The 19390-nt window shown below is 40.1% G+C and overlaps 1 protein-coding gene across 1 annotated transcript in view; it reads left to right on the top strand.

Annotated features, from left to right (window-relative positions):
• Positions 1 to 17897, top strand: part of sorcs1 (sortilin-related VPS10 domain containing receptor 1) — a 253520-nt gene extending 235623 nt beyond the window's left edge. The window contains exons 22-27 of the mRNA XM_083931517.1: positions 1431 to 1543; positions 4341 to 4475; positions 7977 to 8076; positions 10339 to 10444; positions 11053 to 11210; positions 17184 to 17897. Of these exons, the coding sequence (XP_083787643.1) occupies positions 1431 to 1543; positions 4341 to 4475; positions 7977 to 8076; positions 10339 to 10444; positions 11053 to 11210; positions 17184 to 17245 (674 nt within the window). The 3' untranslated portion in view covers positions 17246 to 17897. The remainder of the gene's footprint in view (positions 1 to 1430; positions 1544 to 4340; positions 4476 to 7976; positions 8077 to 10338; positions 10445 to 11052; positions 11211 to 17183) is intronic.
• The last annotated feature ends 1493 nt before the right edge of the window (positions 17898 to 19390 follow it).

Raw genomic sequence — 19390 nt, 5'->3', positions numbered from 1 at the left:
AATTTGCTGATTAATCAGGAAACTAGTGAAACTGTTATATTTTCTCTGACAATAAATCATGACAGCCCTATGTTGGATTATGTTGGATTAGTATCGCTGTAGGCTTACTTTGATGAGATCTGAAATGATGGCAAAAACTATTAAAAAGCACAAAATCACCCCATGGTCTTTTTCATCAAGGCAGTTTTTTTCATGTATAAACTAACAGTGAAATCCAGGAAAGACGCTAACAGCCGGACATGGCTAACACTGATTAGCTTTGGGCAGTATGGGGAAGACATTAAAACGTATTTTTTTAACCACTGATACTGCTCAAAATAACACCAAACCTCTGCAGTAGCATGAGAAGACTCTCTTCACATAAAACGAAGCACCAACAACTTAGTTAGTGAACCCGGAGTTTATTTAAAAAGTGTTTTGAACGACTTACCTACTGGCCCCTGTACCAGCTCCTCTCGTAGTAAAGTCCATTCAAGTCGATACCAAAGTCAATCTGAAAGGAATGGGGCCCATTGATGATTTATTTAGGAATCCATTACGTCTTCCAATAAATTCTGGGGACATGGAAAAAAAGTGTCCAGTACGTTGTAGTTGATGAGGGACGGGGAATCCCACAGCAGTGTTGCAGTATTCAATGATTCCAGGCCACGGCGAAAAATGTCACTCTGTATGCAGAATAAACTTTGTTCTTCGGTGCACATGGGCTCACAGGCACACCCAAAAATGCTTGCACACCGATACTTTGTCTGATGCTACCTCTACCTGGAGCCCCTTCCGGAAACACACGCCCCCACCCCCTCGTATGACATTTTGGTGTTGTGGGGAAATCGCTGTCTGGGACTTATACAAACCTTTTACATCTAAATTTACTTATAATTCACCCAACTGCCACAAACCACAAAGTTTACGTATTTGGCTGTAATAAATAATCAATGGGCCCCTTCCTTTTGGATTGTATTTGGTAATCGACTTGAAGCTGGTACCGGGGCCAGTAGGTAAGTCTTTAAAACACTCTTTTAATAAACTCTGGGTTCTCTAACTACGTTGGTGCTTCGTTTTCTGTGTAAGGACTCTTATCAGAGAGGTTTGGTGTTATTTTGTGCAGTATTAGTGGTTAAAAAAGCCGTTTTAATGCTTTCACCATACTGCCCCGAGCTAATCAGTGTTAGCCACATCCAGCTGTTAGCGACTCTCCCAGATTTGCCCCTCTTTGACGTATTTGATGTATGTAAGTGCCGAAAAAGACCATGGGATGATTTTATGCCGAAATTAGACTTTAAAGTAAGACAAAAGTTGCAATAATCTGAAATTATCCTCGAAACAGGTGTTAGATTTCGGTCCTCATGAGCTGAATCTAAAGGCCGAACTCTGCTTTTAATGACAGATGAGAAGTAAAAGCTAATCACACACATTTACTCTTTTCCATGCAGAATATTTCCGCTCGCATCTGCTCGCCTTTTCATCAAACCTGGATGATCACAACCCAGATGTTACAGAATGGAGGCTGGATGTGAGCCGAGTCATCAAGAACTCTCTGATCCAGGTAAAGCTCTCTCAGGTCTTTTCATGGAAACTATTGCTTTACTCTGGTAAATACTGTCGGCACTTGGGCTGGACCTCTGACGGTCTATTAGTGCAGTGTGACCTCCCCGAGGCTTTGAGACATGAATCTGACTTTTATGATGATAAATGACAAGGCGAGAGGGAGGAGAGTGGGGAAAATACAGTTCAAGAGCATGCTGATTGCAGTGGCTCGCACACGCTCTGTGAGTTCAGGGCCATCCAGTAACAAGGTTGTGGATGTTGTGTACAGAAGAATAAGTGTGCCTCATGTGTTTTCTGCACTGACCTGAATGAACGCTCACAGTCGAGTGCTTTGTGACCTGTCAAATGTAAGACATGATTCGAACCAATGCATGCCATGTCACGTACAGATTTTGCCTCACTAACTTCATCACTTACATCCTTGGAACATCAATACTTTTCTGATTCCCAGCAACAAGCAATACAGGCCTTGCATCACATTTTCACACGTTTTGATTGATGCCAAAAATATACCCGGCTTTTCAGTCTTCAATGAGCATGTCTGTTTTGCTATTTGTTACTGTCATAATTTTTTCATGACAACCCCAGCCTGGAAGGCAGAACACCAAAAAAAAAAAAACTTTCAGATGAAAATATGACATGATAGTTTAAAACATTCACAAGATGTACTGCAGCAAAACCATGCAAGAGCTGGAAACAGAACCAGAGGCTCTTACATGAATCAGTGAAAACATGAGAGAAACATTAGAGAACGATTGACAGATTAATCGATAATGATAGCAATTGTTAGTTGCAGCCCTGTTCCCAACCTTGGGTCCAGTCCCCCCCTCAGGGTGTCCGTGAAGCATTGTCTGCTCTGGCTGTCAATATAGATTTGCACACATTAACAAAAATCATAAAAACATGCTAACTGGGTACTACTGGTATACAAAAACTAGTTTTTAAAAGTTTATTTTTGACTCAATCAAAACTAGACCTTCAGTTTTGTCAGGTGAGCTAGCTCTTCCTTGTTTTTTCTAATCAGAGCATCACTATTTCATAAATCATCAACATGTCTGAAAAACGTCAAAGTGCTGATGACTCATCAGTATAAAAAAAGAAAGTATGGCTTTACCTTAACTTGAAGGACAGGACAGGTCTTGAATGCATCATTTGTGTTAAGAAACTAATAACAGTATCAAGCCACATAAAGTGAAACTACAAGACAACTGGAGACTGATTTAGTGCATAGATGGATGATGAGATGATGAGCCCATGGGCACAGACACATATAAGCCCTCAGTCATCGTGCTTAACATGGGCAGATACTCAAATTAAAGGCAAGACTGTAGACATTTGTTGTACTATATAGCTTCATTTCGATCATGTCTATAAATCTAACGGAATAATGATGCAATTGGTTGTTGTGCTTTCCATAATAGCTGATGTTAATACAAAAAATAAAAATGCTGCATGTGTAATAGCAGAATAGTAACATTTATTCTTATCATTAACACTTGATAAAGGTTACTTTAAAGAGGACCTATCATGCTTTTCCCTCTTTTCTGACCTATAAATGTTGTTATAATGTTTATAATCATGTTAAATAATACCAAAGGGTCAAATAATGAAGTACTTGTATTTAGACGTAAGCCCTGCCGACCGTCTGGGTTGGCTGTGTTCATCTCTGAACGCTAGGGTGTCGGTCGCTATTGGAAATTTACATGACAGAAGGGCTATTGAACTGTTCACGAGACCTGTTGAGTCAGGTCTCGTGAACACTTTTGAAGTCTTGCACTTGTCTTGTTCTCGTGCCTTATCTGAACTGTCTAGAGAACTGGTGAAGTTGTTCCTGGTTGCTGATTTCTGGAACAGTTGTACAGAATGTTGCCTTAATTCTAGTGTTGGGCAAATGAGGCTTCATGAACCACTTGATTCATTTTCTGAGCCCACTAGATAGAGCTCTTGGTTTAAAGAGAAAGGCTTAATGAATGGTGATTAATTGCGCTTTGAACCCTTTCTCCCTTTCTCCATCTAGTGGATTCAGGAAATGTGATAAAGAAAATGGTTCTTATAGCTGAATGAAGCTTAATTTGCCAATCACTGCTTAATTGTATGCGTTAATTATTTTGATGTAAGAAAATAGATCAACCTTGTTAATAGATCCATCCTAACTGAGAGAATGAATACAGGAGTTTATTAACAAAGTCCAAAAATTAACAGAAAGTCTCCAAAAGAGACACAAGGTGTCCGCGTAGGCAGGCGGCTGGAGGCTGGAGGCGGGCGCGTGGCAGGCAGGGCGGCGAGGCACTGAGCTGACGAGGAGGACAAAAACAGAGTTAGTCCCAGAATAATCTTCAAATGTTAACGAGTAACCAAGACACTGAGAACGCTGGCGACAAGCTCTACCGATGAGACGGAATTATCTGGCACAGGAGTGGAGTCAGAGCTGGCTTCTTATGGAGCAGGTGATTAAGTGGTGATGGGAACCAGGTGTGCCTCGTTGCGCTTGCCTGAGTGGATCAGCCCCGCCTCCTGGCGCTCTCCACACTGAAAGTAAAGAAACTCAGAAAAGAGCAGAGTGCACATACTTCCCCGAATAAATCAGGGCAGCCTGGGCCATGACAGTCTGGTCTCAACTGCCTTTGGTCTTGACTCTGATTTAACTGGACCTGGTCTTGGGCTTGACTTGGACTCGTCTGTCTTGACTACAGCCCTGCTTGACAGTTTTCTATACTCAGTGTTACAGGCACATTTTGGATGTGTGGATACATTTTTTTAAACTTTTAAAGTCCTTTCCTTCTGTTCCCCTACAGGCCACAGGTGTGCGAGAGGATCAGCTTCTGGTCACCATCCTTCCAGGTTTACCCACAGCAGCAGAGTTTTTTCTTCTGCCTGACAAACAGCTAACTGAGGGAAAAGCAGAGAAGAGCTCTGCTCATTTAGATCAGGTGAGACGACCACGACTGCTCTTTCTGTTACTGTGTGTGTACAATAGTCATTACATATCCTGGCCCTAGACAGCATTTGTGTAGGTGAATGGAAGTCACCTCGTTATCCTCATTGTAATTCTATCATAACACCACACACAAGTTTGGAACATTGTTTTCCAAAATTTCCTTTTTTCCCTTTTTGTGGGTCATTGGTTGAACCTTCTTACCTAGCAGCAGCAGCTTGTCCTGTAATTGTTCCCAAAATAAGAATCCCACATTTTAAGTTCCTACTTCATCCAGCAGATGTCAGTACCGATCTACTGAAGCGTGTCCAGGTCATTCCATGAGTCTAATTCTAGAATACGCCTGAGGAATCTCTGCAATAGACTCATCAATAAGCCTGACAAGTATTAACAAGTTATCAGGGAGAATGACTTTTAAACTCCCTCAAGTCAAATCCTGGGGGGTGGGGGGGGGGGGTAGTCTTGCACCTAAAGAAATAGTCATGGTTGATCAGTTCACTAAATCATCCGCCTATCAAGATGGACCGAATTAGCTCTAAGCCTCACGTAATAGATAATGACGGATAATAATGTTGGATCTGCTCTCAGTTGGAAGAATTCCATGGCCATGTGTAGAGAAGGAAACTAGGAAAGAAATCAATTTGACTTTCTCCTTCCCTCCCCGCTCACACCTGGGCGATCGCCTGGAAAGATCTTCTCTCCTACAAGCCAGTGATAAATCCTCATTCAAGGTTGGCATCTTAAAAGTGTAGAGTGCGCTCTGCTTATTAGAATGTATAATAGATTTACTGACCCTGGTATACAGCAGAAAAAAGTAATTAGGCATCGCATAGTCTAAATTTAAACTGCTAAGAAATATAAAGGGGAGAATGAAGTACAACAGAAATTACTCATATCACAATTAATTTGGCAAATGAGGCAGATAAGATGGATGAAGCCTCTGCACAGGAGAAGCTGGATCTGCAGAGAGAAAATGTTAGATTTGTTTAGGTTTTTGTTGTGAGTGCAGATTAAACAGAGCAAAACAGTGTTATGGGATTTAGGTATCATTTAAAGGAGAGGCACATTTCATTTTTAGATTGTTTATAAGGATTAGATCCTCGGGATGGAGATTTGCGTGAATGAAAGGATCTATGTGTGGAAATAGATTGAGAGCGAATGAGATTGGACTCTGGCTTTCTATGGTTTACCTTCGGGTCAGGGTAATCTGCCCGAATTTATATCAAAGTTAGATGTTCTCAGTGCAGAAGGTTACTTGCCAGTCTGAAAAGCAGAGATCAAGTGAGACTGCATCCCATGCATTATATATCACATGAGAAAGGTCCCACAGACAGACTTGCATAAACAGGAAAGCTCGGATGGGGTTGTTGCTGGAGGCACTGAGGTTTCTTTGGGCCATGGGCACTTACAAATTATACAGGTAAATATAGCCTTTATAATGTTTTTGTCCATCACAGTGGACAGCATTTTAATGCTATAATATACTTCAGTCAGTGTTGCTGAAGGTTGATATGTTATCGTGTTGCCTATTTTTCTTATACTATATTGCCTGTTGTTCATTCTGGTGTCATGGTTTCGGTTAGAAGTTCTAGATTCACTAGATAGTATGTTTTACATTAACAATAGGTCAAATAACTATGTGTAAAAATGTGCCACTTCTAGTAACCCACAGATAATTTAGAGGCAGCTAATGAAAACCCAACAACTACAATAACCACAGAACCCACTGTACGACACCAGCAGACAGAGGACATTAGTGACCAGCTGATGAATACAGAGGAACATTTAGCAGTTAAAAAGCCAGATTGTTCTTGAAGGGGTCTGTGGAGAGCTAAACAGAAACAGGACTCCAATTGAATGCTAATGCTGCTCTGTGTCTGTGCAAAAATTTGTTTATAGCTTGTTCTGCTGCTCCCATGTGGTTAGAAAAACAAATGGATGAAGAGACTACAGGAGAATAGGGAAATGTTTTCAATCTCTGTAAACGGATTCTGCATAGGATTGAGACATTTGGGTAGTCTGAGTAGTACTGACCAATCATGCTCTGAGCATGCTATGGTTACATGCAGGTTAACACATGTGGAGAGCAAAAGAGGCGGAACACGTTGGACGAAATGCATTTTCAGATTTAGCTTTTCATTAGCTTTTTGTTATTATTTATCTGCATTCATATTCATATGAAGATATCTGTTTATAGAGACGCCGTCTCTCTACTCTAACTCCATTATCACATCTTGCTTATTGGACTGTAAACTATGGCCGCTGCTCAGAAGAGGAAGTCTTGGCCCAGAAAGCATATAAGAAATATAAGCCAGTGCCCCCAGACATTTTTATATTTTTACCAATAGATATCATCATGAAATAGTTGATTCCTTACATTAAGCCAATTATTTTTATTGTATTACAAGTTTTCTAAAAATGTATGTTGAAATATGCAAATTAGGCATTATCTTATGAAATATGTGCTCATTTGCACTTCCAGAACAGAAAAGTGAGCCAGGTTCAAAATGTGACTCTTCTTTTTTGTTTTATTTTGTTGACATGTTACAGTCATATATTTTTACAGAAGAGCTATTTTTATCACTCTGCCAGTAACCATAAAAAAGAGAAAATCTCGCCATGTTTTTAGGAATCAAACGTATGAATCAGGATATGAATGATATATGAATTAAGCCCTGTGTAAAAACCTTCAGAAAGAAGAAAACTGGAACATTTGGTGTATGTAAGTGCTATTGAAGTGGTGATTACTGGTGAGAAAAAAACCTTTGAAGATGTGTATTGTTAAATTCCATACATTTCATATATCACCATGGAACACCCCTAGTTGATTACTTACATTAAAACAGTTATTGTTTTGTATTACAAGTTTTCTGAAATATGCAATATCAATTATGTTAAAATTTGTAAATGAGGTATTATCTAATGTTAACTAACATTGGGTAAATTTCGGAGACATGTACACATGGCAATAGACAAAGTGTAGCAAAAAAAACCTCCTGAATTTGTGTTTTGGTTCAGTCTGACAGATAATGGAAGAAAAACAGCACAACATCTCAAAATTGAGAAGTGCATGGAAAAAATGGTGTTGTTGTCTGTAGTAGCCCCCTTAGTCAAAATCAGCTGTGTATCTCAATGGTACTATTTTAGCTTGTAGCCCTCTAATTGCTTGCTTATTTATTTTTTTATTTTTTTAAATTGCCATCTATGCAGCTTCTTCTGTTACCTTGACTTAAACTAACTTGCTTCATGATGTTCTTCTATTATTTTGTCCACTCTCTGTGCTTGCTAATGATTACACCTAATCAGAACATGTTTGAAACGGCTGTCAAGGGCAAGCAATATTCTTTTTCAGTCTGATATTTAAAAAATTGGATGAATCAGAAACAAAAAACCGAGGAGACTGAGGATTGATGATCTTGGTAATGACTTTCATTAATAGTTTTATTTAGTTATTTCTACATACTCAAACTAATGTATGTTGTCTGTGTCCCCACAGCTCTCTGAGGTTTTGCTCAGCGCCTTAAATCAAAACCTCGTCCAGTTCACGTTGAGGCCAGGGGTCCAAGTCACCGTGTACGCAGCACACTTATCAGCAGGTAAAAATTTAACACTGGGTGTTTTAAGAGCTGCCCAGGAGGGCCTTTGTACTTCATGTAATACATGGGTCAGAACATAAAGCATGTGGACTATCAAGGGATGTAGATACAGCAGACAGTCAGGTATATTTATAATATTTTTGTTGCCCCCGTCAACTAATAACCCTGTGTCTGATTGGCTCCCACCATGTAGCTACACAGAGACATTCAGAGAGTGAGCATCGTTACAAGTATGTGTGTCTCTTCCTAATGTGGATGCTGCTACTGTCCTAAAGAGGCTTATAAGATAAAGAGTAAGAGAAGTCCATACTACTGTATATTAAAATGATTCATGTATGATTTACATAGGTGTCAATTCACCTTATTCACCTACATCACCATCTTAAACCAAAACAGGGCGGAGGAGGACGGAAGTGCTAAATGACGTTAGCAGTAACTATCTGAGTAAGTTAGCCAGCCTACCTCCATGTAGCCTGTACTCCTTGCTGTTTATTGATGAGAGAAGACACATGCGCTTTCACGGGAATCTGGTGCACGCACACTGACGATTACTCTATTGGAGAGCATGGAGGAGCTCGGTGGTAGAGGGGAGGGGCGTGAGAGTTGTAAAACATAGAAATTTGACAGAGTCAACTCGATCGGCTAGACTTCAGCCTTAATCCTCCGTGGCTGCGAAAAGTTACTCCGTGGCCACCAAATATCCCGTGGGTGGTCACCACATTTTTTCAGGTCCCTCTTGAGAAAGAGACCAGAGGACCAAGCATCCCATGAGCTCACTGGTACTATCAGGAATACTAATGTTGTTACCATGTTTCTGTGGAAATCATGATGTGGCGGTCCATAATCCATTTAAGAGTTATGATCCACAGACGCAGTTCATCCTCTTTATGCACCGGAGACCAAAACATTGGCAAGGAAAATGCTGCACTGTGATAGCAGATAAAGAGTTACTGTAACTTTAGCCATTAACCTTCCCTGGTCTATGTTTGCGGTCTGGTCGGGTTTGTAGCCCGCATGAGTGTAGCAGTACTTGATCTTGTCTCAGAAAGGACCACATTTTTACTGGGTCTTGTCTCGGGTATAACTTCCTGACCACAATTGCGGGGATAATATTACATGGCCTGTGCAATGTTTGCTATTTAAAGCTAAAGTAGGTAACTTTTGCCATATTTGCTAAAACTTTCACTATATCCTGACAGTATTACATCAGACAGATAATCTGAAAACATAATGCCTCCACCTGCTGCTAAAAATGGTATTTGCTGGTATCGCGGTGCGATTCCTCCGCCGTCGACCTACAACAACCAACCAGAGCCGAAGAGTCTCTGACGCAGTGTCATCATGAACTTCGATCAAACTGTGAAACTAGGCAGAGCTGATTAATTATGACTCAAGATTCTGTTAAGGTATTGCATATTTTTCACATTGTGTTTTCAGAAACATATTTTAGTGTACTGTTTAGCTGTAAAATGAGAAAGTTTGAGACCAAGTTGAGTCAAAACCAAGCCCTGCCAACCAGCCAGACAAACTTTCTCATTGTACAGCTAAACAGTACTATGTCAGACACTCCTTGGCTCTGATTGGTTGTTTTAGGTTGGTCTCAGTGGAGTCTAGCAGATGTTATTAGGAGCAGACAGAGAGCAGCAGATGAAGGTAAAGCTACATGACTTTTTCACAGATTATCTGTCTCGCTGTGATTTTCAGGACATAGTAACAGTTTTCAGCAAATATGAAAAAAAAAAACATTTTTATAGAAAGCAACCAAATTCAGTTTTAATGTCAGCTGCGGCAGAACGGCTAGGCTAAATGCAGGTGAGAGAGGTGGACATTTGAGTTTGAATACACAGATGTAGATCAAATATTACCCTTTTCCAAGTCAAAACTGAATGTTAGTGCTTGCATGTTCACGTAATCTTTCCAGCACTGAGTGGTAACAAAATGCACTCAGTGTCTACCCCCTCTCCACAGATGTTTAATCACCCTCAGGATGATTGTTATTTCATTGTTAACAAAATAATTACTGTACTGTTTATGAAGGAAAGAGTAAAGTGAAGGGTGGGAGGGAGAGTGTCACAGTCAGTCGGGGATCTTCTGGTTTATTGTAACCTCTAGTATTGTTTTGGTTTTCAAAATGGCCATGAGGTGAATAAGGGGAATTACCTGTTGACTGCTCATTGCATGATTCAGCTGGGTGGAAATACAGTTTGTGTTAGCGTGTTATGTTACTTATGCTCTGTGGCTCTTGTGTCCCTGTCTCTGCAGCACCCCTAGTGGACACCAGCGAGAACCACAGTGGCTCTGCCATGCTAATGCTGTTATCAGTAGTGGTTGTGGGTTTAGCTGTATTTGTCATCTACAAATTCAAGAGGTAAAGTGTTCATGAAATGTCATGTCTAATAGGTGCAAGGTATCACAGCGTCCTGACAGCTCAGTAAACAAAAGCTGAGCTGTCTGTCAAACATCTTCGTTGCGTGCCCATCGCTCCTCAGTGGAGAATAGGCTTTGGATCCTGTGGAGATTCTATTGTCCGGCCATTCTTTGCAAAAGAAATGTCAGTCAGCCTTCAGCCGCTATCAATATCAAGTCCTTTGAACATAGGCACATGACCTTTTGGAAATGTTAAATTATGTCTTAGGTGCAGTTTCAAGGGAAATTAGCACGGAGAGTTATGAAGATTAAGAGACGGAATAAAACTTCAGATTTACAGACCATATCACTTTTAGTACAGTATTTGTGTAAATTTCATTTACCTGCACAAATATCCAACCTAGGAGGAAGTGGTAGTGGCCAAGGTCTACACATTGCACCTTTAATCAAATCATCAAAAGTTAAAACAGGAGTTGAGTAAACAACATACGTTTGGTTGCAGACAGTTATAGATAGGATATAACCAACCCCCGGTTGTGTCCTTACTCTCTGTGTTTTAGCTAGGCTGCTGTCTTTATCCCTTTGCCTAACTGTAAATCTTTCCTCAAGGAAGATCCCAGGCCTCAACGTCTATGCGCAGATGCAGAACGAAAAAGAACAAGAAATGATGAGTCCAGCTAATCCAACAGAGAGCACGCCCAGCTCACAGCGGGACTTTGTGCATTCTTTGGAGATTCTGGACACAGAGTTTAACTCACGGCCCAAAGGTAAATCTCCTCTCAGGAATGACTGTTAGCTGTGGCTGGCATCTTCATTTTGTCCTCTCCATTGCTTATGTCATACCATTGCGTGTTGTTTCATGAGACTCATCCTGTGCTTTTTGTTGTGTGTTTCTCAGAAGTGAAATGGTCCAGTCAAGGGGTGAACAACAGCTAAGCAAAAATGAGTATGATGAAAAAAACAGCTGTTGAAACACTACTTTTGCCCTCTAATTACCTGAGAATACAGATGGACTACAAATGAAAGAAAGAACAAACATAAAGTGTCCTGCACATTTCTAAAAATCTCCTACGCAGATCTGGTGCTGTAAAGGCCAAAGAACAATTCATTTCATTCATTTCTTTTTGCGGAAACATTCACATTTTCATGTGTCTCTACTTGTGTCTCAGTTTTCCTGTAATTTGTCACCCATCTGTAAATTCTTATGATATTGACTGTAATGTCCTAACACAATGGGCCTCATTTATCAAACTTGCGTGGAAACGGGTGCAGATCTGAGCGCATAATTGGTCGTAGGAAAGGACCCACGTGTGATTTATGAAACATTCGTATCAGAACCAATCTCGGCGTATGAATGAGCGTGCCTTGATAAATGCGGCGGTTGAATTTGATCGACATTAACATGTTACGCCCCTAAATATTCCTGGTTCGGAGGCCTCGCTCACTGAGGTCAAACATGGAGAGAAGGAACGCAGGTTAGAAAAGAAACTTTTCCGACCCACAGATCGGCATCCTGACATCCGAGATGGAGCAAAATAAAGATGTGCTTTTTGGCAGCCTTAAGAGTGGAATAAAAGGGGCCCATAAAAACGCTGTATGGAAAAAAATAAACCGAGGGATTTAAACCGAAGCAGCGCTCCACTGTGACCCGAGTGCGCCTGTGCGCACTGTTGGACAGGTGTGCCGTATTCAGCACCCCTGCCGTGAATTGCACCCCCTCGCATTATAGCTGATATTCAAAAGATCCATTTAATTCATTTTATAATTATGGCTGCAGTATATTTCCACAGAATATAAAACAAGTTGTTGTTTTGTGTTCGCTATTATCCAAGTTTGTGATTTTAAACTCTTTAAAATAGTTTAAAGACTGTAAGTAACCAATGGTCTGATTGTTGTGGGTAACCTGTATATAAACTACTCCTATAGGTCGAAACAACCGCCTTCTGATCCAGAATATCACCTATAATGCGAGGGGTGCATTTCACGGCCGGGGTGCTGAATACGGCACAACACTGTCGCTACCGGTGGGTCATTAGGTATTCCGTAAGAGAATACCTTTGTCATCTAGAAGAACCATACCAAGATGTTAATCATCTGATACCTTGTTTGATTTAATGCAATTTATCGAGGGTAGCCACGAACCAAGGAGATGAATTTGGCTCTGCAGTGCGTCTTGCTGCAGCCACGCGCCAACACATTCATTCATTCATTCAATGTCGGGGTCGCGGGGGGCTGGAGCCGAGCTGTTTTGATGTTTAAAAGAATCGTGTGTCCCCCCCCTGGCCACCTGGCCACCACGTTTAAAAGCGACAGCTTGGTATCACAAATCACCTGTACATTTATCGAGGGGAAGTTTTTGCGATTGATGAATGCGTAATCATTCATGGATGGTGCCTTCAGATGCACATGAGTACAATAAATCGCTCCAACCACAATATTTATATTTTTTTATTCGTTTTACGAATCCGTTTTGATCTGTTCTTAATATGTGACTGCTTATGCTTAATGACAGCTGAGGTTTGTTAATTATTTTCAGCCAGATTTTGCTGTGCTGCACCGCAAATCCACAGGCTCAAATGTGCGTATACGACCTCAGACCTGACGTGAGATTTGATCGTAGCTCCCGCTCACGTCCAAATTGATAAATAGCGACGTTTGCCAGGAAATGGTCGTACGCACGTTTTTCTGCCATTTGTTCGTTTGATAAATGAGGCCCAATGTCTTTTGTTACTCTGAATCATTTATGAATACATCTTTTCATCATCTTTTTTCAGGGGTAGAGAAATTGTGCTTTATGTATGTGACTCTTTGAATGTGACATTTTAGGGATTAATAGTGCTATCTATTGATGTCAAGGAAACCACGTTATTGGCATGTATTGACATTTTTGTGTTCTGTTTCAATTTCCTTTAAAGTGAGACTATGTGCATTTCGAGAGAGTAAATAGCATCTTCTTCCTCTTACAAATCAAATTAAAAGATGAATTCATAAGCAGTAAAATGCACTCAATTTAATACTATCTAGAGTTTTGCCAATACAGCTTTGTTGGTCTGGTATGACCAGTAGATTATTCAGATGACCAATATTTCTTTTCTTCTATTGCTGTTTTTACATGTCAGTATTTGCCATTTCAGTAAATGTCACAACTTGTCACATGGCCACAGTGGTTGCTCTTCACAAAACTTACATAGTCTCACTTTAAAAGCTTCTTATCTGTTGTCAGACCTTCTGTTTCAACCAATTTATAATTTAACCCTCCTGTAACCCTCAAATTTTACTAACAATGTTTATTCTGTGGGTCAATTTGACACCTTCTTATACATCCAGAATTTCTATAACATGACTTACAAAAAAAACAAAATATTTAACCGATTGACCTAAGATTAAATCGAGGGATATTTGTTTGTGTGTTTTAGGGTAAGTTATTATGTGTAAGTACTATTTTGTGTAATTCATAATATTTGGAATGGAAGCCAATATCAAAGACAGTAGCATGTAATATGTACAGGATCAATTTGACCTAAGGAAAAATAATAATAATAATGATAATAATATGTATAATTATAATGATTATAATTGTAATGACATAAGCAGCACTAAGTCGACTCTGTCGTTCAAGTGAGGAGTGGTTCCATAATAACTTTCCATTTTTGGAAGGTACCATTTTTTGCCGGCGGCCATGACGATCAACACTTAGTGTCTCATTCTTATCAGAGGAGGATGTGTCATAATCAGGGTCCTCCTCAACATTGTCCTCACTGACAGAAAACCTTTTCTTTTACATTATTTTCATGAAGAGAAAGCACACAGGACCAAAAGAAATGGCCTAGAAGGCTGCTGTGGAAGCTTTTATATGTTTGATCCCCCCTTGAACTTTCACTGTCCTCACAGTAACTAAATATCCCTACCTAGTTGTGTGGTTAACTACATATTTTCTAGACAAACTTTTAGATATTATAGTGATCTTAATGTCATCCTAAACAACCAAAACAAATGTGTGTAAAATATTCATACATGTTATGTGTTTTATACAGTTAAAACAGCCTGGGGTCAAATTGACCCCAATGAACACCAATGCGACAAGTATGTGTACGAGACAATGAAAAAATAAAATAATGTTGAATTTAGGTTTTCCCAGTTGTCTCCATAGAATTAGGAAAAGTCATTAAATATGAAGCAAACAATATGGCAACTATGTATTTGGAGATGTTAAACATTGAATATAGGCTAAAAGGAGGCATATTATATATATATATTCCATTTTGTCGACTTCTCTGCCGGCCCTATATGGAAGCACAGATTTTTCCGCAGATTTTGGACAAAAAAAGAAATATATAAAACTCAGAATATTAACATATGTCCACCCCAAGCAATAAAACATTCTGTTAAACTGCAAAAAAATCTGCAATTCCGTTTGGGTCTGCTTACCTTGTAAAATAAGCTTCAAAGCTCATTGACAATGGCTGTATACGAAGCTGCCTACTACGTACATGCTACAGACGAGCGCAGTATACAGGTTAATTTGTTGTTATGAAACAACAAATGAGCCCGCCTTGCTGACGGTCGGCAGTGGGACAAAGTCAGACAGGCCATTTCAGTTCACCCTGCACCATTGGTGGCCTTCATTAGCCCCTGTCAGCTGTTTTTGGGCCGATTCAGCATGTTCAATTGGCCCCAGAGCTGTCGGAGCTTTTTCGCCAACACCCGCTGTTGGTGAGAGAAACTGGCGATGCAACAGCTGGCCTTTGTCACCTTTAGTTCTTTGAAGTGGGCTTGGTGTGTCCCTGCCTTCAGGGCTCCTGAAGCACTGGACAGAAAAAAAAACTCATACCACTATTGTAATATTATTTCTAAATACAACTTATTGAGTTTTGATTTTTGTCTTGTTTATGACTAATGTTTGTTTACCTTTTATGAAATTAAAATTTTTAGATTGTTATATGTTCACTGTAGGGTAAAATCTCCCAGGGGCAACAAATGGAAATAAGCTGAATTTGAAACATTTAGCCTACATTGTCCCTGTTTCAAATCCGATTTCTATACATTTTATAATTTGTTTACACGTGTCTCAAAGAGAGACCTGTCTCTGCCCTGTCAGGGGCTAATTTTTCCTAGCTTCTTCCTTCAACCCGGCTCAAACCATCCATCAACAGGCAATAACTTTCTGTGACACCAGTCTCTTGATGGCGCTCCAGCCAGCTCACAATGGAGTCTGTGAGTGTGACGTGGCTGGCTGGCTAACTAGCATAAAGCAGATGCTAGCTTGCTTTGTCAAGCTTTTTAAGCCTGAAAAATTTTAATTTGCCATTCATTTTGATTAAAATGGCAATATCCAAAATCTAAACAGTTGCTTTCTCACCTAAGGACTTTTTGCAAGTTAAGTGGTGAAATAGCATATGAAAATTGACCTTGTGTTCCACCCATAGACTGTATAAAAAAATGGACGTAGCATCTCTGTTGGAGACCGCTCTCTCAACTTGATCCAATCATACTCACCGACGGGAGTCGCCATCTTGTCAGACTTTGACGCCACCTTATTTCCTCTTACCAAAAAAGGGCATTGATGTGACATTGGGGGGAGGGACATACGTCCATCTGGCTGACGTATGCCTCTGAGGAGAAGTGAGGGCCAGCAGCTAACTGTCACTCAAGAGGCCACGTCCCTAATTATTCATAAACTTTAACCTCCAATAAAATCAAATCTAGCCTGGTACAAAAAAATGCACTTCCCTCAGTGTTGTCATGGAGATAATACCTAAACATACAGACTAGAATGTTTTTTTGTACCAGGCCTTAAATTGGTTTAATTATGCTGTGAAATCGGCCTGTTTAACATGGGGGTCGATGAGAAACTGCTCTGTTGTGCAAACTACTCCTAAAAGACATTTAGAGAACTGCAGTTTTTGGCACTTCAGTATTAGATCAACCAAGAAGTCACTGTGGTGGGGACTGTGTTCCACCGCTTCCCATTAAGGGATACAGTAGGCGAGTTAGACTGGCTTGATGCATACTGGAGATTTTTCCGGTATCAGTACAACATCCGGGTATTTTTGGCATGCTGCAGAGTCATGCTACATCTGGGCCAAAGCAGTACACACTGCTTGTGTATTAGGCATTTAGAAATACAGCCTGTCTGTAATGTGGCATGTTGTCTGTCAAAGTGTTTAATACAAAAGACTTATTACCAACTCTGCAGTTCCCCGCATTGTTGCACAGCTTTTTAGCCTCAATTAGCTCATGTTTTTTGTTTTTCTGGTTGACAAATTATTCTCTCTTCAACCTTGCTTCATACCCCAACAGGCAGCTGTTATTAGTGGAAAAACTCCAACAACCTCACTGTATGCTAGGCTACCTCCTAGTATTAGCCAGCAGGCTAGGTTAGCAGCTAACAGGTAAACCAAGACACTCCAGGATTTGGTGAAGTCAAAACTGAACTAAAAGGACAGTAAATATTAGACTTGCATTGATCAAGTGACCAAAAAGACGACTCAAATGAGGGCTAATGTTGCTTCACATTTGCTGGATGTGTAAGTAGGCTGTTGCTAATTAGTTTCCCTAATAAATAAGTTGGATCCTGTGTTTTTAGCTTGTTCTGTTGTCCCCAAGTGGCCAAAAATAAATGAATGCAGCATTAAAGTATAATTTACTGTAATGCCACCTGCTTAATGTTCTAGGTTAACTCAGCTTCTAGTACAAAAGATCCTGATACCTGTTTCTTTCTCTGTCCTGTTTATCCCCAGGATGTGTGAAACCTCATGTACATGTGAAATTCTCCACAGAACTCCCCACGTACATCGTCTAAACTCTGGACTGAGTTACGACTCCAGCTGCATCATGGATATTTTTTTACCATTTGGGACACAATGGTTTTGAGCTTTATACATGTGCATGTTGGACCCTGCTGACACATACTGTGCTCTGTTCAAACCAGAAGAAACTGTGTACAGGTTTTTCATTTTCTTTCAACATACTGTATGTCCGATAGATTCAACAATTAAAAAAATCCCATTTATTTATAAGTCAGATACCTAATTCAGAGGGAACGCAAGCATGAACTAGAGAGGGTAAAAAAATGAAATAAGCAACTATGTTTTGCTTACATATCTGAGATTGATTTGCTGTTCTATGAAGCTAACAGCAGTAGTGTATTATTTATTCATATAAATACACTTTTATGAAGTATGTTATTGAAGTGAATTACACATTTATTTTGTAAATCATGATGTTAAAAATGTGTGTATTTTAATAACAAATGTCATAGTAAACAGAAATGATGTGATAAAATATGAATAGGGTACGTCAAAGCTTTTGGTCCATTGTCTCCTGGAAAGCTGACTTATGGCACAATACACTTTTTCTACTGAAATGTTTCTTTTTCTTAATTTTTATTTAATAACAAAAATACAGGGTTTGTTTTTCTGGATTATTTTAACCTTTGCTGTTAATCTAATGCTTCTGGTACTATTTATGATACATACCAGTTTGTAAAATGTTTTGTGCTTCAGAATAAGAGACCACTGGATGGCTAAGGTGCTGCACTGCACCTTCTGACTGCAAGTGATCCCAAAATATAACCATTACATCTTTTAGGAATAGAAAAAGATTAAGGGTGACAAGAGGACTATCCCACAAAGAATAGTATTCCAAAGTGTTCCTCAGCTACACCCTGATCTTACCCAATGTCCCTACTGGAGGCACAGTGCAATTTATCAAAGCTCAGATTTAAGGTGGCAGTTGGAATGAGATACAACTACTTTGTGGGAGAATCCAAAGAGCACGGCAATGAGAAAAAGAGAGACAGAGAGGTTAAGAGAGATGGAAGAGTGCTTTTTGGGGCTGGGACTCATTAAGAGTGTTCCATTGGACAGAACAAGAAGAGGTTGACTTCGTGAATACTTAATATGGCCAGTCAAGCTCAAGGCTGGCTATGGTTGGTGGCGCATATAGGCTGATGTCCTGACCCACTCTGGAGTAGCACCATCTTTATCCCAGCTCATTATATTGCAATGTAGGAGTAGGGGAACTAGAGCGCAGATGCTACCAGGCTACACGGGTGCTTAGCTTGTTCAGAGGGCTGTCAAGCCCTGTGGTACTTTGCAAAATCTGACAGATGCAAATGTATGATTGATGCGAATCAAATGTTCAGAGGCATCTTTTCCAGATTAGTTTTCCCTCTTTTCACTTTGTGGCGATGTGGAAATACAGAGGGTGTGTGGTTATGACAACTTTGAATGACACAAACAATTAGTAGACAATGTTTCCACGGACCATACAGAAGATCACCATTTAGACACATACATGCAACACATACCAGCTATTTTACCAAATGTTGCTTCATTTGGTCTGGTAACATTGAAGATCCACTGGACATTATGCCAAGTGAGGAGAAGTTTGCAGCAATTGACTATAGATGGGATGCAAGTGAATCACTTCTCAAGATGCTAGGGGTTTTTAGGGGAGGCATGATTGCCCAGTGATGAAAGAAAATGTTTCATTTGTTCTGGCAGATGCGTCTGGCTCCTCTCCCATACAGACAGATATCAAGCCAAACTGGACGTGGGTGGAAAAATCGCAGCCGTTTATCTCATGTGGAAGTGGGTTTAAGACGATGACTGACAGCGTTTTCATCCAGTTTGCAGGTCCGTTCAGTGCAGTTTTTCAGGCTCACAAAACTCAGATCAAACCGTCAAACTAGGCAGTGCTGATCAAATATGACTCAATATTCTGTTACTGTAATGCATATTTTCTGCATAAAGAGTTTTCAGACACATATTTTATTGTACTGTTTAGCTGTAAAATGAGAATGTCTGACACCAAGTCCAGTCAAAACCCTGAGCCCTAATCTGAGTTTCTGAGTTGTTTGTTGTGATAGACGGTGTGGCCCGCAAACTCTCCTGCTCTACCGTTCAGCGGTGTAAATTTGTAAATGTATAATTGGAAGTGTTAC

Source organism: Echiichthys vipera, assembly GCF_963691815.1.
Source record: "Echiichthys vipera genome assembly, chromosome: 2".
Lineage (NCBI taxonomy): Eukaryota > Metazoa > Chordata > Actinopteri > Perciformes > Trachinidae > Echiichthys > Echiichthys vipera.
The sequence above is the reverse complement of the archived record's forward strand: the minus strand, read 5'-3'. Positions and strand labels throughout refer to the sequence as shown.